At 35.5% G+C, this 26,199-nt stretch overlaps 1 protein-coding gene and 1 non-coding gene across 2 annotated transcripts in view; both read right to left on the reverse strand.

Moving 5' to 3' along the window:
• Window positions 1-2,955: 2,955 nt before the first annotated feature.
• The window catches only part of EXOC1 (exocyst complex component 1), a gene marked incomplete at its 5' end in the record, with an annotated part of 51,601 nt that continues 28,357 nt past the window's right edge, over window positions 2,956-26,199 (reverse strand). The window contains 9 exon segments of the mRNA NM_001133207.1: window positions 2,956-3,631; window positions 5,389-5,583; window positions 8,050-8,249; window positions 11,023-11,206; window positions 14,460-14,688; window positions 15,518-15,594; window positions 16,807-16,914; window positions 17,848-18,011; window positions 24,311-24,416. Of these exon segments, the coding sequence (NP_001126679.1) occupies window positions 3,479-3,631; window positions 5,389-5,583; window positions 8,050-8,249; window positions 11,023-11,206; window positions 14,460-14,688; window positions 15,518-15,594; window positions 16,807-16,914; window positions 17,848-18,011; window positions 24,311-24,416 (1,416 nt within the window). The 3' untranslated portion in view covers window positions 2,956-3,478.
• On the reverse strand, window positions 22,537-22,643 carry LOC112133191 (U6 spliceosomal RNA). Its single transcript, XR_002914877.1, has one exon. It is a non-coding gene; the product is annotated as a U6 spliceosomal RNA (small nuclear RNA).

Consider the following 26,199-nt stretch of genomic DNA (forward strand, 5'->3'; position numbering starts at 1 on the left):
GTTAAAAATTGCCACGTGTGGTGGGGGTGCATCTGTAGTCCCAGCTACTTAGGAGGCTGAGGTGGGAGGATCGCTTGAGACCAGGAGGTTGAGGCTGCAGTGAGCCATGATTGTGCTACTGCACTCCAGCCTGGGAAACACAGCGAGAACTTGCCTCAAAACAAAATCACCCAAGCCCCCAAAATGTAATATTTATTAAGTACTTACATGTGCTAGATAGATACTAGTAAACAGAACAGTCTTGATCCAAATTATAAACCTTGCAATCTAAGTGTGGGAGGCAAGATACTGAAGAAATAAAGAGACAAATAAATATATTTCAAATTCAGGTAAATGCCACAAAGGAAAAGAATAGGCTCTTAGGCGGGAATTATGGGGCAACATAATTTAAATTAAAGGGTGACAGGAAAAGCTGTTTAAAATTAAATGGGGACAAGTATAAAATTCAGATCAGAACATATGCCTTCAGTTTAACCTCTTCACTACCCTCTCTTCTAGCCAATTAGGCAAAATATGTAACTTCTAGAAAGACCCATCATCTTGTATGAGATCCAGATACGCATCTGAAGTTGACTAAGATGCTGAATGCAGAGAAGCCATTCTCACAAGACCATTGGGCAAGCAATATGCTCACAGGCTGCTGTTGCTTTGTCTTGCTTATTGTATTCTCCATTGCCTCCTAGAACTCCCTTTTGAAACTGCCCTGTAAACTTTATAAAATTAACCAGGAAAGGAGAGAGGGGAGAAAGGAAAATAAACCAAGTTTGCAGCATATTCAGCATTAACCATGAGGTCAGCTTGCTCTCTGGCCTGCTTCTTCATGGTTGTTTGGTGCCTAGTGTCCTAGAATCACGTAGACCCTGGATTACCATTTTCCTTAACTGCTCTATAGATAACAACTTTCACATTGTGAAATGTTAGTCTTCCCCTGGAAATAGTCCTTCAGGTCCTGCACACTGATCACACTACTGACTCAGCTGGTCTGAAGGCCCCCCCATGAGGAGTTGACTCACCAAAGAATGTAGTTTCCACATCCTGATGGATCCATCCCCCTTGTCTGACCCTAATTTTCCAACCCCTCACTCTCCATGATCCCCTTAAAAATTCCAGCCTGGAACTTCTCTGGGAGATGGATTTGAGGGTCTCCTCACATCTTCTTGCTCAGCACCTGCAATAATTAATTAATTAAAAAAAAAGAGAGACAGGATATTTCTTGCTCTGTCACCCAGGCTGGAATGCAGTGGTGCAATCACAGTTCACTGCAGCCTCAAACTCCTGGGCTCAAGTGATCCCCCTGCCTCAGCCTCCCTAGTAGCCAGGACTATAGGTGCCTACCACCATGCCCAGCTAATTTAAAAGAAAACTTTGTAGAGACGGAGTCTCACCATGTTGTCCAAGCTGGTCTCAAACTCCGGGGCTCAAGCAATCCTCCCACCTCAGCCTCCCAAAATGTGGAAATTACAGGCGTGAGCCACGTGCCCAGACACCTACAGTCATTAAACTCTGTGTGGCATCTCTGCCATCTCTGTGTAATTGGTCTGTTACTGCAGCAGGCATATGAGCCTGTTGGTCCTATAACACTTTCTCCATCTATATTAATATATTCTTCTTCCCTGTTTCATCTATCCCACTGCCTTTTGACTTTCTTCCCCCATCCTGTCTCTCTTTTTAAAAAATTTTCCATAAGTTATTGGGGTAGAGGTGGTGTCTGATTACATGAGTAAGTTCTTTACTGGTGATTTGTGAGATTTTGGTGCACCCATCACCCGATCAGTATACACTGCACCATGTTTTTAGTCTTTTACCCCTCGCACCCCCGCTCTTCCCCACAAGTCCCCAAAGTCCATTGTATCATGCTTATGCCTTTGCATCCTCATAGCTTAACTCCTACATATCAGTGAGAACATACAATGTTTTGTTTTCCATTCCTGAGTTACTTTACTCAGAATAATAGTCTCCAATCTCATGCAGGTCACTGCAAATGCTGTTAATTCATTCCTTTTTATGGCTGACTAGTATTCCTTCATATATATATATCATTTCTACTTTAGTATGTGTGTTCTTATCTGGAAACATTAAATACTTCTTATTTTGGTCTTCTTTAATATCTTTCAGTAGTTATAATTTCTCCATAAATGTCTTATACATCTTGTATTAGCTTGGGCTGCCAAACTATTTTCTCAGTTTTGGAGGCTGGAAGTCTGAGATCACGGTGCCAGCATGGTCAGGTTCTGGTGAGGGCTCTCTTCCTGGTTTGCAGACAGCTGCCTTCTCATTGTGCCCTCCCATGGCAGAGGAGAGTGAGCTCTGCTGTCTCTTCCTCTTCTTACAAGGGCATTGAGTCTATTGGATCAGGGTTCCTACTCTTCTGACCTCATTTAAACTTAATCGTCTCCTTAAAGACCCTATCTCCAATATAGCCACATGGGGGGTTAGGGCATCAACATAAAATGTTAGTAGGGCCACAATTCAGGATATAGCACATCTTTTGTTAGACTTAGTCCTAAATACTAAACATCTTCAATATTATTATTTTTCTTCTTATTATTATTTTAAGTGACAGTATCTTGCTATGTTGCCCAGGATGGAGTACAGTGGCACAATCACAACTCACTTGAACTCTTGGGCTGGAGCAATCCTCCTGCCTCAGCTTCTCAAGTGGCTTAGATTATAGACATGTGCCACCACAAAAAATTGTTTTTCTATGGAGACAGGGTCTCACTGTGTTGCCCAGGCTAGTCTCAAATTCCTGGCCTCAATCAGTCCTCCCTCCTTGGCCTCCTAGAGTGCTGGAATTACAGGCATGAGCCACGCACCCAGCTTACTTTACTTATTATTAAACTTTTAAGTGTTTTGTGGTATATAAACTTGCAATTAATTTTTGAATATGGATTTTCTAAGAATTTGCTTTAATACAGAAGACAGCATAAAACAGACCTAAAATATTATCAAATGTCAACTTTTTTGAAAATTTATTTCACATTTATTACTAGTCACATAATCCTCAAAAATCTAAGTTCACAAATGCTCATCACATGAGCCCTCTTCTCCATATACACATTTGTTAGTGTGAAAAAACAATTTTGTACAGTATCTTAGTAGTTACATGATTAGCAAGCAACAGAGAAGTAGTGAAAGCTGAAGAACTCCAAATGCATTGCTCATAGGACAACCACTCAAACACAAGCAGCCAGGCAATAAAGGAAAATTTGCCATTCAGACACTGAGAAATGCTAAGGGCATTTTATGATGACATGAATGCTTAAGTTAGCATGCAACCTATAGGGCAAATAAAACTGCTATATAGGTTGGTAATTTTGCATTTAAATATTTGTAGTATGGTTCTACCCATTTATCTAACATTTAATAATACATAAAATTTTAAGTCTGGGTTCTCAAAACAGTTGCTTGGTATTTTGGTATAGTGTCTGGTATACTCAAATGCTTCATTCAGTTATCTTTTCTTCTTTCACAAGGTTTAGTGGGACTGTGCAATGCTGGAACAATAATCCAGAATGTCCTGAATAGTGAATTCCATTGTAACACCAGATCCAGGATAACAGCGAGCTATCAAACCTTCAAAGTGCTTATACTGACGTATAAATTCATCTTGCATGGAGTGCCACACCACCTATTATTTTAAAAAAAAGTCATTAGGCTATGAATGGAAATAATATGTAATCTAGTATGCAAAAATAATGCCAAGGCATATTCTAAGAATTTGGGTAGTATAGTAGCTAAGAACATGCATTCTGGAACCAGAATCCTAGTCACTTTTACCTACAAGATTTGTGACCTTCAGTATATGACATCACTGCTCTATGCCTCAAGTTCCTCATCTATAAACCAAGATAATAATGAGACCTTCCTCATAATGCTGTGAGAATTAAATAAGAAATGTACATAAAGTGCTTAGAACTATGTTTGACACAAGTAAGCACTCATGACATTTTAGCTATTATCTTATATACTCCAATATGCAACACAGATGTGGATATGGACAATTATGTCTAGAACTAAGACTAGTGATTACATAAAATGTAATGCTTTAATTTCATTTCCTATAACATTTAACATTTTCTTTATCTAAAATTGTTGATGCAAAACATTGCTTGATGCCTTGGAGGACAGCAAAATGAGTCAGACCCATTATCTGCAATCATGTGATTTACAATCTAACAGTGGAGGCTAATATGTAGACAACTACCAAGACACAATGTGATACACACATTGACATAATGGCTTAAATAGATTACATTAATTGAAGCTTACTCTTTATCAGCACAGTACAAAGCACTTTATGAATATATTATAGTACTAAGTCTCATGATGACCTGGTGAGGGTGGGTATTATGATCATCTTCCCTATTTGACAGCTGAGGGAATGTATACTTCCAAGATTTTTTCTTGTAAATCCTAAATCTCATAAATCCTAAATTCCTGCCAACTTAAGATCAATCGCTATTCCCTAAGCAGTGTTATGCTTTTTACTTTTCATCGTTTAGCTCATATTGTTTCTTTCTAGAATGCTACTCCCTCCAATCCCACTTTGCCTGTTCAAGTACATCTGACTTTCAGAGGTTAAAACAAACAATGCAATATCTCTCAGGAAGTCTTTCATGATGTTGAAATCAGAATTACTCTCACTCATATCTGGGCCTTTCAAAATGGTTTATAAAGAATAATGGCCTAATTTGGGCTTTAAATCCGGCTCCACTACCCGTTAGTTAAGAGAGCTTGGTCCTATTACTCCACCTCTCTAAGCTGATTTTCTTTCTTTCTTTCTTTTTTTTTTTATTGAGACATGGCCTCACTCTGTTGCCTAGGCTGGAGTGCAGTGGTAGGATCATAGTTCACTGCAGCCTCAATCTCCTGGGCTCAAGTGATCCTCCTGCCTCCGCTTCCCGAGTAGCTGGGACTACAGGCACATGCCACCATGCCCAGCTAATTTTTTTAATTTTTAGTAGAGACAAGGTCTTGCTATGTTGCCCAATACAGTGACTACTGTACAAGAGAGGTATCATTTTCACTTTTCGAATAAGGAAACTAAGGCTCAGAGAGGTTAAGTAACTTCCCAAAGTCACACAGCTTAATCTGGAGCCAGATTATGAACTCATTTCTAATTCCAACCACTCAACCAACCAACCAACCAAAGAAAAACAAACTTAATGCCTCACCATAATAAAGTAGAAATATGAAATAAGCAGAAATAGCCATATATGCTTATATAAACAGTATTCCTTTCTTCCTCACAATTCATTAATCTGGTCTGTACTCTAATGGAACTCTCCTCCTGCTCTAGATCTGTAGCATTTCTAGAAAAATATTTAAAGAAAAGCAATATATGTAAGGATCTTCAAGTCAGATGGTCAAAAGGACTAAGCATACCTGAAGTAAGTTCTCTTCTTCACATAAATGTTTATCAACTTTCTTGTAGAGGTTATCTAGACCTTTTTTTACTTCCTTTCCAGGGTACTCCTTAATGACTTTACGAAGTTCTTGTTTGTTAAACGCAAGTTGGTAACTTACTTCCTCCTCCCTTATGCCCTGTGCCACACGAGCTTCAACACCGTCAAAGAAATGCTTCAAGGAAATGAAAAGAAACAATGGCTAAGACCTGCTTTTATTATTATTTACATTAAAAAAAATCTGATTACAAAGTAGTGTATAATCACTATGCAAAAATCAGTGTGTAAAAGTATAAACAATAAAATAACAATCACTTATTAACAAACTTCTGAGATGAGCATTGTTAATACTGTAGAGTTCCTTCTAATCTTTTGATGTGTGAATACATACATGAGATTAAAATTTCATGTCACACTTTACATTTAATATTTTTTCCTAAATATAAATTTTAATGGCTGCATAATATTTCATACAATGACTGAACCACAATTATTATTCATTCCTCTAGTACTAGATATTTAACATCTCACTCCCCTTCTTTTTTTGGACTTGGCAAATCTAGTGAGACTTTAGAAAATCTACTATAAATATATTTGTCAGAAATTTTTTTTGTATATAAGTATTTCCCCACCTTACTGATTAAATTTCCAGGACTATAATTACTCTATTGAAGAGCATAACTTTAAGTATTTGAAAGATTCTTCATTATATATACAAACTGCTTCCTAGGAAAGCTCAACCAATTTATATTTCTGTCAACAGTGTATGAGGTTGCTACTTCACTATACCATCATAAGCATTATGACAATTTAAAACAATAGTTGCCAGAGTAAAAAAAGTTTATTTGTCGTTTTATTTTATAATTCTTTGGCTATAAGTAAGGTTAACTTGCTTTCATATATTTAGTAGTGATTCAGCCCCTTGCCCCATTTATAAATTGCGGTCCTAGTGCTTTTCTTATTGATTTTAGTAAGATCTTTTATATTAAATATACTGACTCTGTTATATTATTATAAATATTATTCCCAGGTCTTCTTTTATATATACACTTTTGTTGACTGGCATAACTGTATTTGAGCATGACACAAAGAATTAATGCTGACAAACCCCATTCCCTCTCATTACTTTTTTCTAAAATTTTCTTAGTGACTATTTATTCATTAAATTATCATTCTTTGATAAGTTATTCTTAGTGCTTTAAAAATTTTGTTTTTACATAAGCTCTGAATTGGTAGACAGGAAATACATTGTTTTTTAGTATATTTGCTTTAAATTCTGTCACTTGATCAACACCAGTAATTTCAACATATCATATACAGGCGGTGATAATCTTGTCTCTGTTTTCCATATCTCTTATTTATGTTTCAGGTCTTGTTGAACTGGCTAGCGCTTCAACAACAATGCTAAATAATAAAGGATCTAACAACATTTCTGCTTTAAATTGATTTCAGAGGGAATGTCTCTAATGTTGCAGTTAAGTATCAGGTAAGCTTTAGGCCTAAGATAGATCTTTTATCCAATTAAAGGAATATTTGTCTGTTCTTAAGTTTTATAAGGAATTAGTTCTGCATTTGATTAAATGTCTTTCAAGTATTTCTTTGAATTGTTGACAGCAGATACATATTCTTTTTGTTTTGTTTTGTTTTGAGACTGAGTCTCACTCTGTCGCCCAGGCTGGAGCACAGTGGTGTGATCTCCACTCATTGCAACCACCGCCTCCTGGGTTCAAGTGATTCTCCTGCCTCAGCCTCCTGAGTAGCTACGACTACAGGCGCGTGCCACCACGCCCAGTTAATTTTTTTTATATTTTTAGTAGAGATGGGGTTTCACCTTGTTAGCCAGGATGGTCTCGATCTTCTGACCTTGTGATCTGCCTGCCTTGGCCTCCCAAAGTGCTGGGATTACAGGTGTGAGTCACCGCGCTATTTTACTCTAACTTCAAGTTAAGAACTTATAAAAGATAACTATATTGTAGACAAAGTTAGTTTAAAAGGTTCATTTAAGCTTTCACTATGTTGTAAAGTTCCCTAAAATCATCATTTCTTAACTTTAATTAACAGACTTACTCTGGGAAATGACTCAAGTAAGGAAAGAAAAAGAAGGGAAAGAAAAGTAAAAGGCAATGTAGAAAGCAATTTTTGGTTTTTATCTTGATAATATTTTTGAAATTTCCACCTAGACATTGTAAACTTGGTCATTTATAAAGTAAGAAATGGGAAAGAGTAACGGCAAAGCCTAACCTAAGTTCATCCCCCAGCTTTGTAATTTATAAGCTATTATGATGTCGGGCAAGTTTTTTTACTTTCAGTCTCTTCATTTGTGAAATGGGGATAATATTATCTTAGCTTACACATCATTGTTTCTAAGAATTAAAAGAAATAATGCATAAGTAATAGAATAATATTAGTAAAATTATCATTAAAATACAGTAGACAAATAATGTATAAAAATAATGTACAGAAAGAAGAAATAAAATATATAGCATCTAGCAGTGTCTGGCACACTGGCAGCTTCAATAACTGAGTCCCCTTTGCACCAACACATGAGAAAATTTAAGATAAATGTCTGCAGGTTATTCATATGCAAACTTACGTGTATAGGTTCAAAAGTAGGAAAAATACTGAATGAAAATATATTTACATTTAGTTTTTCAAGAGGTTGTCCTAAAGAGTAAATGACATAAGACTGAAGGTGATCTGTGTATTTTTGTTTGGCTTCTTTTTTTTCTGCTTCTAAACATGAGATTTTCAATCGAGAAAGAGTTGCAAAAATATGGTGAAAGTTTTCCATCATAACCACATCCCTGGGGGTCTTCTGGCTTTCATTTGCTACTTTCTCCACTAAAACCAAAACAGAAAAAATAAAATAACATCTCTGAGTATGACCATATTTAGCTATAAACATTTATATGATTAATTTTTTTTCATTTGTAAGTTTAAGAATTAAGCATATTTCTGGACTTAATAAAATATATTGTAATGGGAGTCTTCAGATCTACCTAATCATAATAAAAAGTCATCCTAAAACAGTCCCATGTGTATATGGAAATTCAGTATATAATAAAAGTAGCTTTTCAAATCAATGGAGAAATGATGAATTATTCAAAATGTGTTAGGACAACCGGCTGGACCATTTTAATATATGAAATTTAAGTTCCTATTTTACATCTTGCAGTCAAATTCTAAATTGCTAAATTATTTAAAATGTAAAAAGCAAACAAATTAATACAATCATAAGTACTAAAGAAAATATAACTAATAGAAAAATAATAATTTTGTGACAGTGTGACCTTGCTAAGAATGGCCCAAAATTTAGAAGACTGTTAAGGGGAAAGATGAATAAATTGGACGTAAAATTTGAAAATTCACGTAAAGACACCATACACAAAATCAATGAAATGCAAAATAAAATAGTGAGATAATTTATAGCCTATCAGGTTGACAAAGAATAAAAAGATTGGTAATACCTAGTAATACCCAGCATTGGTACAGCTGTAACGCAACTGCTCATAGCACTAAACTGACATAAGCTTTCTGTATCACAATTTGGGAAAAGACTTGAGATACATAAATCCTTTGACCCAGTAATTCCATTTCTAGTAATTTACCCTAAAGAAATTATTTGACAAGTATACAAAGATATATAAACTAAAAAAATCCTAGATGTTTATTAATAGAAAATTTGGTAAATGGATAATGGCATATGGATGACTATGCAATCGTTAAAAATGATTGTTTATCTATATTAACTAACAAAGAAAGATATTAAGATTATATAGAGTCCAACAGCTTCAAAAATAGTGTGTCAGGTATGACAACACTTTTATATTAAAGAAAACACACACACAATATGCCCATATATAGAACAGAAGGACAGGGAATTTAAAAGTTTGGAAGAATAAAAATTTAACATTATCTCTGTACAATAAGATTAAAAATGATCTTACTTTCTTCTTGATTTGAAAATTCTATTTGCTGATTTTTGGGGATAAATAGTTATTTATGTTTCAGGTCTTGTACTGGCTAGCACTTCAATAACAATGCTAAATAATAAAGGATCTAACAATATTTCTGCTTTAAATTCATTTCAGAGGGAATATCTCTACTGTTGCAGTTAAGTATCATGTAAGCTTTAGGCCTGAGATAGATTTTTTATCCAATTAAAGGAATATCTGTCTGTTCTTAAGTTTTATAAGTTTTAGTTTATAAAGATTTATAAAGAATGAACAATGAATTCATTCATTCATTTATTATTTATTTTTAAGACAGGGTCTGGCTTTGTCATCCAGGCTAGAGTGCAGTAGCATGAACAAGCCTCACTGCAGCCTTGACCTCCTGAGCTCAAATGATTCTCCTGCCTCAGCCTCCTGTGTAGCTGAAACTCAGGGACACACCACCACTTCTGGCTAATTTTTTAAATTTTTTTTGTAGAGACAAGGCCTCACTATGATGCCCAGGCTGGTCTTGAACTCCTGGGCTCAAGCAATACCCCAACTGGTCCAAAGTGCTGCGATTACAGGTGTGGGCCACTGTGCCTAGCCACATTACTTTAGAATCAGATAAAGCAAAGCTACTTTGAATTTTAAAATAAAAAATCAAGGCCGGACATGGTGGCTCATGCCTGTAATCCCAGCAGTTTGGGAGGCCAAGGCGGGCAGATCACTTGAGGTCAAGAGTTTGAGACAAGTCTGACCAACATGGTGAAACCCCGTCTCTCTTAAAAATACAAAAATTAGCCAGGCGTGATGACACCTGCCTATAATCCCAGCTACTTAGGAGGCTGAGGCAGCAGAATTGCTTGAACTCGGGAGGTGAAGGTTGCAGTGAGCCGAGATTATGCCACTGCACTCCAACCTGGGCAACAATTGGTGAGATGATTCCATTTTCTATCAATTTTTTAGCTTTTACAATTCCTGAATATATGCAATCAGATCATTTATTTCAGATGAAATGACATGTCCAGACTTTTCTGTAACTTAATTGTGGGATCTGACACAGGAAGAAAGCGAATTACAGTATTTCAGCACTAATTTCTCTTGTATTTTAGTACTAATTTCCTTGTATAATAGATATGAAAACCTAAGGCCTAAATAAGTGAATTGATTTGCTTAAGGTTACACACACATCACAGCCCATCATCTCTAGAAGACCACTCGTTAAAATGCAAATGTAACCTGGAAGGTCATGTTTTTGTGTTTAAAAAATGATTTTCTACAAAAAATTAGCAGGGCATGGTGGGGTGCATCTGTAGTCCCAGCTACTTGGGAGGGTGAGGTAGGAGGATCGTTTGAGCCTGGGAGGTGGAGGCTGCAGTGAGCCAAGATCATGCCACCGCACTCCAGCCTGGGTGACAGAGTGAGGCCCATCTTAAAAAAAAAAAAAAAAGATTTTCAATTTTGCATAGTCATAAGCCCACATAAACCCTAAAATGTAAGTGGTTCATAATGAATACGAATAGGTTTTATTTTTCAAATTCAAGAAATCCTTAATGTTGGAAAACCTAAAAAAGACTATAAGATATACAAAATAATGAACCTATCTGTTCCCGACTTCTTAGTTACCAGAAATAAAAACAATAGCTATAACAATTCTTTAGAACATAACAAAAGCTTACCATTAACAAACACTCCTCTGATAAGTTTGGTGTATGCTTTATCTAGGTCTCCACGACGCTCAGCATTTTTGAAGATTGATTCTGCAAGTCCAGCAAATTCTTCAAATTCAGCAACAAATGGAAGAATTCCGACTTTACTCTTCTTTGAGATCTTTACTTCTTCCATTTGCCTTATTTGGTTACTCTAAAGTTAGGCAGAGAGCAAGGGAGATAAATAACCAAGCAACTTTAAAACTACATATAATCGTAACAAAATATATAGATGGAGATATAGATATATACATAGATATCATACAGGCAGGATATTATGTGGTACCTAGAACACTTTGGATGCTTACTAATTGAAGATGAATCACAACAAGGATAACTAAGAAAAACTAATTCTATAGATAATAAAACCATTTTACAGTAAGTTTAAGAAAATCAAAATAGGCCGGGCACAGTGGCTCACGCCTGTAATCCCAGCATTTTGGGAGGCCGAGGCGGGCGGATCACCTGAGGTTGGGAGTTCGAGACCAGCCTGACCAACATGGAGAAACCTTGTCTCTACTAAAAATACAAAATTAGCCGGGCATAGTGGAGCATGCCTGTAATCCCAGCTACTTGGGAGGCTGAGGCAGGAGAATTGCTTGAACCCAGGAGGCGGAGGTTGCGGTGAGCAGAGGACGTGCCATTGCACTCCAGCCTGGGCAACAAGAGTAAAACTCCATATCAAAAAAAAAAAAAAAAGAAAAAAAAAAAGAAAATCAAAATAATACAGATTATTTAAAACCAACTATAAGCTGGGGACGGTGGCTCATGCCTGTAATCCCAGCATTTTGGGAGGCCAAGGTAGGTGGATCGCTTGAGGCCAAGAGTTCAAGACCAGCCTGGCCATTTTCGTCTCTACAAAAAATATTTTAAAAATTTAGCTGGGTGGGGTGGTGCATGCCTGTAATCCCAGCTACTTGGGAGGCTGAGGAATGAGAATTGCTTGAACCTGGGAGGCAGAGGTTGCAGTGAGCCAAGATTGCGCCACTGCACTCCAGCCTGGGCGACAGAGCAAGACTATCTCAAAAAATAAAATGAAACAAAACAAAATACAATCAAGGCTGTGAACTTCAAGTCTCTGTACAAAGTAAAAACAGTCAAGACACATTTCTACCATTTATGAAAGATGAGTACAAGGCAATTACTGATTTTAGGTTACAGGAGAGAAGATTCCAGAGCACCTATAGGATCCCTCCAGGTAACTTCTGGTTGGCGGCCACGTGGTCAAGTTTGAGAACCACAGTCATTTCCAATTTTCATCAGTCTAAAATTTCTGTCTGGATAGACAAACTCTATTTTCAGAGTACAGAAACAAAGAGGGAGGATAGGCATTTCCATATGGATTTGCATTATTTAGTTTTCCATATATTTATTAGTCATTTAGCCTTAGTTCCACAAACTGCTTGTGCATGATATGACAAAATGCGAAAGAAATGTTTCATGCAGACCGAATCCTAGGTTCAAAACGATCCACGGATTCAATTATGGTTCTATGATTCTGAAGGGATCTAAATCTACTCAGTAGGAATGATTATTACACTGCCAAATACTTTTGTATTATTTCAGCTTCTACCTAACATTTCATTGTGTTGAGATCTGGGGAGTATAACTCGAAAACCATGACACATGGATTAGAAAAATAATTATCTCTAGGCTTCTGACATTAGTATAAGAAAACCCTATGAATATAGTCAGTTATTTCATATTATCTGTACTAATGTTCTACTTCATCAGTATTGGTAACTGTGAGGTGAAAAACGGATGCAGTAGAAAAGGTAGTGGTAAGATTGCAGGTACTAGAACCAGACTGTCTGGGTTTGAATACAAGATCCATATTTTTTAACTGTGGACCTGGGGAAAGTAACTTCACCTCTCAAACAATCTACCTGACTGAGGGGCTGGGTTTAAGATTAGATGACACAATGTGTGCAAAGTGCCCAGACTTGTGCCTGGTACACAGTAAGCACTCATTTATAAATGCTGTCTATTGATCTTACTGACCAGTGTTCATAAATGAGAGATAAGATCTTATCAAAAATAAGACATTATTAAAATAAGATATACAGAAGGATGACAGGCAGAAGAAACCACCCTCTTCTTTAGTGGCAAACCTATGTCCTTTATATATATATATATATGTAACTTATGAGAAAATGTGAATTTATATCTTTGTCTAGATCACCTTCTCTAGGGCCATGCCTTGAGAAGTGTTCATGAAGCATTTTTTAACCTGGCCCAGCCCAATTCATACATACAAGTGTAAAAAATGTAATGGATAGATGGCTGGTGTCTCTTGCCTGTAATCCCAGGACTTTGGGAGGCTGAGGCGGGAAGATCACCTGAGGTTGGGAGTTTGAGACCAGCATGACCAACATGGAGAAACCCCATCTCTACTAAAAATACAAAACTAGCCGGGCGTGGTGGCGCATGCCTGCAATCCCAGCTATTCAGGAGGCTGAGGCAGGAGAATTGCTTGAACCCAGGAGGCTGAGGTTGTGGTGAGCCGAGATTGCACTGTTGCACTCCAGCCTGGGCAACAAGAGCGAAACTCCATCTCAAAAAAAAAAAAAAAAAAAAGAAATAGTAACAGATAGTAAGAAAGTTGTTAAATTTTTTTCTATTAGGAGGAAAATGATAATTGCTCAGTTATAACAATTTATTCTTAAAATCCAATTATTAAAGCTACTAAACTATTAAAATAAATTAAACAATTAAAATAATCAAATTAGTTTTCTTATTAGAATGTATTAAAAGAAGAACAATAACAATAAACCCAAGTGATAGTTTCAATTGTTTCATTAAATCAGTGGTGATTGACTAATAAACTGAGATGTCAGTGATTTGGTGGATTTTTTTTTTTTTTTTTTGACACAGTCTTCACTCTTGTCACCCAGGCTGGAGAGAACTGGTGCAATCTTGGCTCACTGCAACCTCCACCTCACAGGTTCAAGCAATTCTCCTGCCCCAGCCTCCCGAGTAGTTGGGATTATAGGCATGTGCTACCACGCCCGGCTAATTTTTGTATTTTTAGTAGAGATGGGGTTTCACCATGTTCACCAGGCTGGTCTCGAACTCCTGACCTCAGGTGATCTGCCCACCTCGGCCTTCCAAAGTGCTGGCATTACAGGTGTGAGTCACTGCGTCTGGCCTCCAGTGGATCTCTTAAGCAACTGGTGCCATGTGCCACTTCCTCCAGAACTTGCCAAGATTCACAGTGTGGAATGGAAACTAGCTGGCATAGTGCCACCCAACTAACTGTTCATGTAGACTGTTGCCATGCCCTGCTTTGAGGGACATAAACAACAGATTCCCCAACAGAAAGCTGGAAATCCCTCGATTTAAATACATTTACCTACATTTTGCAATGACTAGGATGCTAAGGTATTTTTTTAAAAAAGAAAACTTACAATGCATTTGTCAAAGTTCCTTTTGACAGTCACCAAAACATTTCCCAATGTAGTACTTAGGAAAGAAGCAGGGTCCACATTTTGTGCAGTCCACACATGATGACTCATTTTGACTAGCATATAAAGAGAGTTGAAGCTATCAATTTTGTCTCCTAATGCAATTAGGTTGTTCAGCTCTGGCTCAATGCAGCGAAATATTTTAATCATCATTTGGCGGATCATATCTTTCCTGTTCAGAAAATAGACAAGAAGTATGAAGTTATAACAAGCTTCAGGTGAATTCACCTTTAAATTTAATCCACTGGGTATATACAAAAGGACAAAAATACCATAATTCAATTTCAATTAAAAATGTCTAAATAGCTGGGCGTGGTGGCTCACACCTGTAATCCCAGCACTTTGAGAGGCCAAGGTGCGCAGGTCACCTGAGGTCAGGAGTTCGAGACCAGCCTGGCCAACAGGTAAAACCCTGTCTCTACCAAAAGTACAAAAATTAGCCAGACATGGTGGTGCATGTCTGTAATCCCAGCTACTTGGGAGGCTGAGTCAGGAGAATCGCTTGAACCCAGGAGGTGAAGTGCAGCTGAGATGGTGCCATTGCATTCCAGCCTGGGCAACAGAGGGAGACTCCGTCTCAGAAAACAACAACAACAAAAAACAAATAAAAATGTCTAAATATGATTATAGTAGTTTTTGATACAAAAATATTTTACTGACGTTGGGTTTTATCATTTGAATTAGTTTTAATTTGTAATGCTGGGTCATGAAATGTGCTTTGTGATTTCTAAGAAATACACTACAATTCAAACGCTTCCCCCTACCAGCAAACAACGGACTGACTTCATCTTCTGTAAGTCCTGGAGCAAGGAAGAGTTGAAGAGCCATAAAATAGGACCTATTTTAAATCAGTAAAATGTTTGATAAGACAATGGACACAGATGCTGGTGCTGTGAGTGCTGTCAGGCTACTGAGAAACATCTAGACCCCTCAATGAGCAGCACTCCACGTTTTAAAGTTTATTTTTTCCAAAATAAACAATGATAGTAATGAAGACATACTCAGATGAAACAGGCAGTGGTGTGCCACAATTATGTTGCCGTGATAATGTTCCTCCATCCAGGTCCTCTGCTTCAGCCTGCAAAAATTATTCAGGCACTTTACATAATAAAAGACCAACAATTTGACTAGTACTTATATAGCAAAAGCCTGCTCAGTCTTAAAATTCCTAGGAAAGAATACATTATGAAAAATAATGATTTTTAAAGGTAGCATTATGACAAAGCTAGCTATATAATTTAGTATGCTGTTTAAGAATGTTCACGAGATACTCTTCTTAGGTTTTACCCAAGAACTTTTGTGGGGTGAGAAGTTGTATTTGTGTGTGCACCTGAGGGGAAGTAGGGAGGTACAGGAAGCTGAACGCAAGGTGTGGGAATGGGGGCAGCTTGACAACAACCACCACAAAAATAGAAAACGTCCAAACACAACTTTCAAAAGAGAATTTAAAAAATTAAGGAAATCTCATCAATCATTCTAATAAAATTTCAGCATTAAAAAAATGCTATAAAAAATTCTTACAGAAGCCAACAAATAAACAAATTTGCCGCCATTACTACCATAACAATGAACACTCTAAACCATTTATCATAATACATTTCTCATTTATTTTATGACTGCTTTTATAAGTTGGTTGTCTGTGGCATACAATTTTGAGATGATAATTTAAAAAACGCTTTTATTTGCACTGTTTTTAAGTTCTTCAAAATACTCAAGAAACTCTCTCATCTTATTCTCTTATATGTATGCTACCAGAAAGGCATGCTGAATAGGCACTATGATATCTACTTTACAGAAGAGGAAAGCTGGGGATCGAATAACTGGCTTAAGATCTCATGGCTAGTTAGTAACAAAGCCACAAGGAAGGCAAATCTGAGGCCTCATTTTATTTATCATTATTGTTATTTGGTATACCATAGTGTATACACTCATACATCATTTTAAAACATTATATTTGTCTTGATGACTACTAGAATGTTAAAATAGCCTTTTAAATAATGTTCTTTGCAAAGTAAACTCAGACAATCCTCCCCCTACTAATTTAGAGAATATTTAGGCTTGTAATATTCTGAAATATTAAACTAGATGCCCAAACTTCATCTGTCACTGTTTTTATTATCTTACGGTATTACCAAAATTCCTTACATCCTAAATCCTTACATCATAAAAAAATCCTTACATGATAAATTCTTTCCTTTTCTCTTCTGATAATAAAATTGTGACCACATATTAATTAAGCTAATTATGTTACAGATCATAAATACTAGCCAAAATACACTGTGAGCCATACCATAGTTCCAGGCATACTTTGATGTTGCTGTAGTTTGAAAAATTTACTTATGAAGTCCTGTTCTGCCAGACATAGGGGCTCCAGTTCACTTAGTACCTGTTCAAAGATCTGAAGAAAACCAAAGTGATCCTATAATGAAAGAACTGCACCAAATGCTTAAAATAACACTCCACATTTAATTTTCTTTTCTGCACAGACCATGGATCCATAATCTCACTAATCTATGAATTTATAATCTCAATGGAATCCTAAAAACAAACTCTTCCAAGATCTACAGGACAATGGTATTAGCAAGGTATAATAAGGCCACAAAATAAACCTAAAATAAAACTCACAGTTATTCACTTCACATCTGGAAGGAGGAGCACAAAGATCAACTTTTAAAACTTATTTATGGCCAGGCATGGTGGCTCATGCCTGTAATCCCAGCACTTTGGGAGGCCAAAGTGGGCAGATCACTTGAGCTCAGGAGTTCGAAACCAGCCTGGCCAGCATGGTGAAACCCCATCTCCACTAAAAATACAAAAATTAGCTGGGTGTGGTGGCAGGCACCTGCAATCCCAGCTACTTGGGAGGGAGGCAGAAGAACTGCTTGAACCCAGAAGGTGGAGGTTGCAGTGAGCTGAGACTGTGCCACTGCATTCCAGCCTGGGTGACAGAGCAAGACTCCATTTCAAAAACAAACAAACAAAAAACTTATTTAATTTAGTACAGAGAAAGGCCAGCATCACAATAGCTTTTATTTCCTCTTACTTTCTAGGTGCTCAAACAACTTAGATTTGAGATACAAGCATTTTATGATTTATAACAAATTTTAATAAAACTTTTATGCCATTTCATTGATAATTCACATTTTACTTGTCCTTTGACTAGTTTTTTTTTTTTTTCCCAGATTCGATTCAGTTGGAAAGTAAGACATGGTTAATGCTTAAGAGAGCCAGAAGAACCCAAATCTTTGAACACACTTAGAGCAACCACAAACTGCTGTTAGAAAATAAAACTAATGTTAATGTTTAAGAAGTACTTGTTATTTTAGTTTACCTTATCAAATTTGGTCCTGTCGGCAACATCGAGATCAGAGGCAGACATGTTTCCCATATCCAGCAGGGAAGATGACTGAGATCTGCGATTCCCTGAACTCTGAACACTGAGTTTATTTAGACTAGAAGTAGATCCAGTTAATTTCCCCGAACTTCCATGAAGACCTAAGAAATAATAAAACTTTGAAAGTTGGATCAAACAAATGATCCAAAGTATAAAGCAGGGATAGATCTTCTATCTTCTACTGGCTTGATCTTCCAGGGCTCATATTAGTGCACAAATCTTCTATAAGGGATAGGTGGTATAGTTTCCTTATCTTCCATTAATATTTGTGTCCTAATCCTGAGCATATTGAAAAAAGAAGCGAAACTACACAGATCCATAGAATGGGACTGAAAGGGACCTTAAAGAGCATACTGTCTATAACCTGCCCATTTCATAAAGTCGCCTGGTGATATCGCTAGACTAAAGTAATTGAGGGTTTCTTTTCCATTCAAAAGGACAGGAATATGGATGAAGGTCAATGAGGACCACGTTAGAATATTAGCCAGCATGACTTTGTTATACTTCAGAAGAAAATTGCTGCATCTCAATGTTACCTCCACAATAAATCAATATATTAGGTTGAACCACATGAAACTGCCCATACTTGATCATTTTGCCCTACCAAAAAAAGTCAATTACATATGATTCAACTTAGTATGTTCCAAACTCTGAAACTGCTTTTCCAGTAAGTGAACTGATTATAGTCCTTTAAAAACTAAATAAAATGAACAAAAAAGACACCCTGAAAACTCGTTATATTTAAAATACAACTGAAATGTAATACATACATCACTAATCATATTAATATGGGACATCTGTGTTTAGGTAAAATTTTGGTATCCATCATAGCCACGAGGAAAAATGAGAACATATAGCTGGCAATAGCTCACATACACCAAGGAATTAAAGGATTTGATTTTTAGAAGAAAATGTGATGTTTTTATTCAGAATTAAACATAAACAATAACTAATATATTTTAAAAACATCCTTCCTGAATATCTCTCAGTTAACTTGTACTATTTGCTAATGGTCAGAAAAGACAAATGAAGACAGAATAGGTACAATTAAAGATAAACTTTGGCTTCATTATGTAAAATCCGACCATATCTATATAAGATTTTTTATAGCTTCTAAACAGCCTGAAAATAGAAGTATAATGGTTAAGTCTTTTCACAAATTTCTGACACAATGTTCTACTACTCGTCAAGTAATTTTAACTATATCATATATTTCTTGGATACAGCCGTATCACTACCATCATGTTGGCTTTCTTTCACCAATACCTGGCAATTCAGAGCAATCAAAATTTTTGGTGTTACCTTTTTTCAAGACAACTAATTTCTAGACATTAAACAAACATGCATTGAGAATACCTACTAATACACTAAGCATACTCACTCTCTGTTTCCTGTTTGACAGCACTTTCTTTTCGAGGCAGTGTAGCTGTGATGGATTAGGTTGCAAGCATCAAAGACAAAGACAAGTTAATAAACTGCAATTTGCACAAACCATGCACAAGAGGAAGTTAAAGCTCTAGTTTAAAAGACACATGCAAAGAACCATGAGCATCAAGTAACAAGAAGTGCAAACACATGTTTAGTTGGTCACCTACTGTTTGAGAAATTATATGAGAGAAAAAAACTTTACTTTTAATGTATTGTTTTTATTCAAATATTCAGGTAGAAATATCTACGTGTAACCCCCCTACACTTTAAAATGTGTTTTGTTTTTTTTTTTTTAAGTTTATGAAGCTGGTACACTTAAATTTAAAAGACTACATTTGCAAGTTTTGGTTTCCTGAGAAAATATAATTCAAGTAAATAAAGTGGCAATTTATTAGAATGCAGCTGTAGATTTAGATGTCAACAATCTTGTATTCCCTGAAAACTCCTGAAAGGATTCTCCACTGACTAAATAATTTTATACTATATCTAACAAAAAATTATATGAGTAGGGCTTTAAAACCACTGAAAAGTTAAAACTAATTATCAAGCTGAATTACTTAATCACTGGCTTTGTGAGTGCTCAGAATGAAAGGTATATATCATAATACTAACAACCAGATGTATGAATAAAAGGGTAAAGTTTAGGGAATAGATGTAATATAAGAGTTTGAACTCTTTTTAGGTCATTAGGCATTTCTTTTATCTAAAACTTCTCTCTCTATAACATCTATTAGATCAATATGAGAGCTAATTTTGCAAAACAGTCTACAACACTCAGAAGTTGATGTGAAAGGTGAAGAAAGATCACAGGATGAAACAGAATGTTAAAGAATAAAACTAAAACCTAAAAATGTCTTTAAAACAGCAAAAAGATGTGTCAACTGACATTATCCCTGCCAAGCTTCAAGGCAAAAATCTTGTCACATCAGTGACTGGTATATCTTCGTCAGTGACAGGTATATCTTTCTAACCTTGGCTACCTGAAGCTCAAGGGAATATGAAAAAACAAGGCTGGACATTAAAGTGGCAAACAGGGATCATGCTGGAGCTACTAGCTAGCCAATCTGAACAGTACTTTCTGGTGCCTTAAGGTGTCACTATGCTATGTTCAGCAGTGCCAGAGCAAAATCTAATTCTTTATATGGTTTCTTTTTTTGAGACAGGATCTCATTAGGTTGACAAGGTTGGACCTGAACTCCTGGGCTCAAGTGATCCTCCTACCTCAGCCTGCCATATAGCTGAGATTATAGACGTGGATCACCATGCCTGACTAGTTTTCTTTCTTTAGTAGTCAATAAGGAATACAGACTTAGTAGTAGTGCCTATTAATTATAATTTGAGGTTCATAAAACAGCATATATCACTTATCAGCAAGTGATAATACTCAAGTAAAATGTTAAATATCTTTAAATAATCCCCACTAGAATGTAAACTTCATAAAGGTAGGGTCTTTGTTTACTGCTGCATTCCCAGTACTTATAACAGTGAGTTATTAGATAATAGGTAATTTATAAATATTTATTGAGTTAATCTTCCAGCCATCCCTGAATTCAGCATTGTATTCATGACTCTTTGGAATCAACAAGGTTTCTTAGTTCAGCAGAGAAACAATAATAGAATAATCTTGGTTATTTTAAAGATTTGGAATATTAAATTGGAAGGAGGGCAATGATTATGTAAATGTATGTATTAAGGGACTAAAAGCGCATACAAATGAGAAGTGATATATATATCTCAACTGTAGAAAGTAAAAATCGTGACTAAAAAAAATTACTAAATTTCCTTTCCCTGTCATTTCATTAAATTTGTAGAATACAAAGGAAAAAAATACACTGAAATATCAATCCTGTGGGAAAAAATTCCATGCCTTTGAAAATATCAAAAATAAATCTATTTAAAAAGGCAGTAACCTACACAAAGGCCTTATCACAAAGAAAAGCTACTTCCCTGGTACTTTAGCATAATTTTGAATTATTTCAGCTAAGTAGATGTTAAAGACTTGACTCAATAGTGGCTGAAAAAGAAAGGATTCTCTATTCCCCTGATTCTCTATCACTATATTGACTATATAGTTTCTTTTTGTAAGATGCATTCATTCTGACTATTCTTACCAGCATTTATTCTTACTAGCATTTGTGACCCAGAATTTTCAGAGCAAGCAAGCAAGCAAAAAGCAAAATTAATTTAAATTTCATTTATAATTAATTTTCATTCACTGAAAAGTCATCTTTCCAAAATTTGAGATTTCTATTTTAATTATAATTACAGATGCTCCTTGACTTACAATGGGGTTACATTTGTTTTTTTTTGTTTTGTTTTGTTTTTTTGTTTTTTTTTAGACAGGGTCTTGCTCTGTTGTCCAGGCTGGTGGAGTGTAGTGGCACAATCATGGCTCACTGCAGCCTTGACCTCTCAGGCTCAAGTGATCCATACCCCTCAGCCTCCTGAGTAGATAGGATCACAGGTGCATGCCATCATGCCTGGCTAATTTTTTATTTTTTTGTATATATGGGGTTTTGCCATGTTACCAAGGCTTGTCTCGAACTCCGGGGCTCAAGTCATCCTCCTGGCTCAGCCTCCCAAAGTGCTGGGTTTATAGGTGTGAGCCACTGCGTCAGGCTGGAGTTACATTTTGATAAACCCATTACACGTTGAAAATATTATAAAGAGAAAATGCATTTAACACACCCAACTTACTGAACACCAGAGGCCTAGCCTACCTTAAACATGGTGAAAACACATTAGCCTAGAGTTGGGCAAAATCATCTAACACAAAGCCTGTTTTATAATAAAGTATTGAATATTTCATGTAATTTACTGAATACCATACTGAAAGTAAAAAACAGAATGGCTATGGGTATTTGAAGTATGGTTTGTACTGACTGCAGACTGCTTTCAAAACACCGTAAAATAAAAAAATCCTAAGTCGAACATTATAAGCCAGGACAGTCTATAGTATTAAAAATTCACTTAAACACAATTTGAATCACTGAAAAGATGTCTTTGAAAAAAATGTACACTATATCTTATTTAGAACTTCTCAAGTCATTTGCATTTAACTTGAAATTAATTTTTAAAATACTGGCTAAAAGTTGGATTTTCAAACATGAACCAAACAATTTTTATTCTCCAAATTGTTTATTTAGTTTTTCTTCTCCTGTAGCTGATATCAAAATAACTGATACTGTAATTTTCATTTGTTTTATAGAACATTTCACAAATTAGTGTGTCATCCTTGCACAGGGACAATGCTCATCTTCTCTATATTGTTCCAATTTTAGTATATGTGCTGCTAAAGTGAGCACAATTTTCTGTGCACTCAATTGTCACAAATAACTCTCCTATTCCTTGTTATTTAATAGGCACATTTAATAGAAGATATGTGATCTTAACACTTATAAAACTACAAAAGTACCTTTTAACCTGTATTATGTTAGTTAAAAATGTTTTTAACAAGATAATTTAAGAATTTCTCAAGGAGGAAAAAATTTAGGTTTCAGGTTAATGCAATGATAACATTAAGATACTACTGTACTTGATTTAAGTTATATTCTTATTATTTCACTTATCTTAATGTGAATCTTAGACTCGATAAACTATTATGATACTGGGATTAATGACCTACTCAGGAGATAATTTTAGAAATATTTCTCTCTTACCTCCAGTTTTCATATACTGAAGGAGTTCTTTCAAAATAAAATGGTTCACTAACAAGTGGTGACAAATATACTTAATGAAAACATTAAACATGTAACTGCATTAATAATATGCTGTTTACTCAAAAAAAAAGCATAACATATCCACAGTGAAACATTAACAGGGATATAAACACACTGCTGTTTAAGAACAATTAACCTTTAGGATGAGTTAGCATTTCTGTTTCCGAAAGCCTACTGTCCCAAGATTCTTATCAGTATCTGTAAAGTGTAGCATATTTACAGACAAATTCAAACCATTTCAAATGTCTGGACTAGTATAATCAATATATTAGTGTTGCATTTTTTAAAAACAGTGAGTTACAGAATAATTACCCATTAATGACAGTCTTCTCTGTCCTACGGAAAAGAATGGAAACATGTACTATCAGTTTTCAATCCTGTTTCTTGATTACTGAAGTTGCTTAGGGCATAGGCTCCTTTCAACAGGCAAATGCTAAACTCATTATTCTAAAGGGGAGCTATGCAGACACACTGAGGAGTACACGATGTGGCCATTTAAGGCCAGGTTTTGACTTGAATAGGCACAAAACTCCATCCAAAAGGAACTCCAGAGATGGATACATGCAAGAGCAGAATGTGGCCTCGGCAAATCACCTTCCTCATAACTTGATACTGTCACTGGCTATTCTTTCAAATAATGTTTTTGTCCATTTAAAATACTTATAAACAACAAAAATTAACATGCATCAAAGCATCTCTTTAGAAAAATAAGGTAAAATAACATGAGAATGTTTGGTGACAGTTTTATAGCCCTTTGGCAGGGGAGAAAATATTTAAACTTTCTTTTTGATTCAAAATAGCCAGTGAGAAGTAAGAAGCCAGGAACCAGTTTCATTTCTACGTGGAGAGCAATGACTTAAGAGATTAGTGACTTGCCCCCAACTGTTATAAAAAGTCTTAGGGAATCAGTGAAACTGAACTCCCAACATCTGTCTCTCAGTCTAGTACTTTCTCTACTTGACTGCACTTCATTTTCTCACCAACTGCTGTTCTTATGAATATATATATTTGATTACAGCATGAATACACAATCGCTGTCACAGTCACATACTGCAGAATTTTAATTAAAGAAAATTTACAGATATACATATTTGTTCTATGAAACAGCTATAAATCAAGCCAATGTTTTAGACCTCTTTTTTCATAAATTCTGCTGGATCTACCTCCACCTTGCTTAAGAAGTCTTAGAATTATTTGTTATAAATAAAACCATTTTTAATAGGAAGATAATGAACTGACATGCCTAAGCTTACCAAACTTCTTGCTTTCTTTAGTTGTGCCAGTCATCTTGATCTTTGCAACTTCAAAGAAATCTTTGATTTCTCTTTCATATAGTCGGGATAAATAATCCATGTAATTCTTAAAATAAAAGTAACATGTACTTCTTATTAATAAAACACATATAACAATTTCAATTTTTCAATTCCCCAAGTCCTTCATGCTTGTTTTAAATTTCATAGTCCAAAACTTTGATGTATTTCACAGGATATAAAAATAGGTTATTTTTCTGTCTTAAAAAACAATTGAATAGGCATCATAACATCAACAATTTACAAAAATATGTAGTCAAACATAACCATATTTATATTTTCATTTTTCTATATTACCTTTTGCATATTTTAAATATCACTGTAATCATACTATACAGAATATCTAAATCAGAACAAACACGTTTCTCCAGTCTCACATTTTAATGACAGCACAGTATTCAGTTTTGTTGGTGTAGCACCATTAAGTAAACCAATCCCCTAACACAGGACAATGAAGTGGTTTCCACGTTTTGCTATGATAGACAATGTTACAATAAGCTTTTCATCTCTAATGAACTATTTCTTTGAAATAATTTCTTAAGGATGGAATTACAGGGTCAAAGTGTATGGGAATCTTAACTGCTCTTCCTCTGTATTGTCATGTTGCTTTAAAAACAGACCAATAATAAATAGTGTCAATGGCACTTAAGAATATTTAGTTTCACTGAGCCTCTGCCAGCTTGGGTTATTACTCCAAAATAGGTTATTTTCCATAAGAATTTAATTAGTATATCTTACAGCTTTCAAAATCAAGTAATTAACTTTCTTAAAACAGATTTGATTAATTCTCGCTTAAATAAAAACATCTATCCTTTGGCATACAAAAATCATTTCTTCATCATCTCTACTTATTATCACACAAAAATATACTCTCCAGAAGAGTTCCTCAAGAGTGGGAGACTGTATATTTTTCCAAGTATGAAGTTAAATGCCACAAACAGAATTTGACTAAATTTAAATAAACCAGAAAATAAAATTTAAATAAAGCAGAAAAGTTGTACCTAGCTATTCTTTTAAGTTTATCATAAAATCTAAGTTTCAACTTCCTATATTATTTCAAATTAATATGTCCATTTTTAGAACATGTTTACCTGCTTTAAAGATCAGGTATACCTTCCAAAAGGTACATGTTGTGTAAATATTTGTATATTGATTCACAGTTTACCATTGATTGTCTTAAAATATTTTATAGCTGTATTCTTATAAAATAGCATTTGGACCAAACATAATATATATAGATCCTGTTCTTTTTCAATTTGTAGGCCATATACATTTTTCACATATCTCTGTAAGAACACTTAGTCAAATGGGCAATTATTTCCCATGATTTTTGTATAACTTTAAAAGCAAATATAAATTAAAATTCCTGTTTCATTGGGATGTATTACTTTTTCAGTGGGACTCAAATGACTTAGATACCTTTTTTCCTGGCACTCAACACAACTCACTGATAGGAAAGACCACAGGAAGGTTTTACTGTATCAGTGTCTCTCCAAAACTCTATGATGCCAGCCTGGGCAACATGGCGAAACCCTGTATCTACAGAAAATGCAAAATTAGCCGGGAGTGGTGGCACATGGCTGTAGTCCCAGCTACTCAGGAGGCTGAGGCAGGAGGACTGCCTGAGCCAAGGAAGTTGAGGCTGCAGTGAGCTGTGATCACATCACTGCATTCTAGCCTGGGTGTCAGAGTGAGACCCTGTCTAAAAAAACAAAAACGAAAACAAAAACAAAACAAAACACAATACAACAACAACAAAAAACAAAACCCTATGGTAAGTTTTAAATTTTAAGATGGTACTTTAGAATGCTAGTTCGCCATCTTCTCTACTG

This window comes from Pongo abelii, chromosome 3 (genome assembly GCF_028885655.2).
Source record: "Pongo abelii isolate AG06213 chromosome 3, NHGRI_mPonAbe1-v2.0_pri, whole genome shotgun sequence".
Lineage (NCBI taxonomy): Eukaryota > Metazoa > Chordata > Mammalia > Primates > Hominidae > Pongo > Pongo abelii.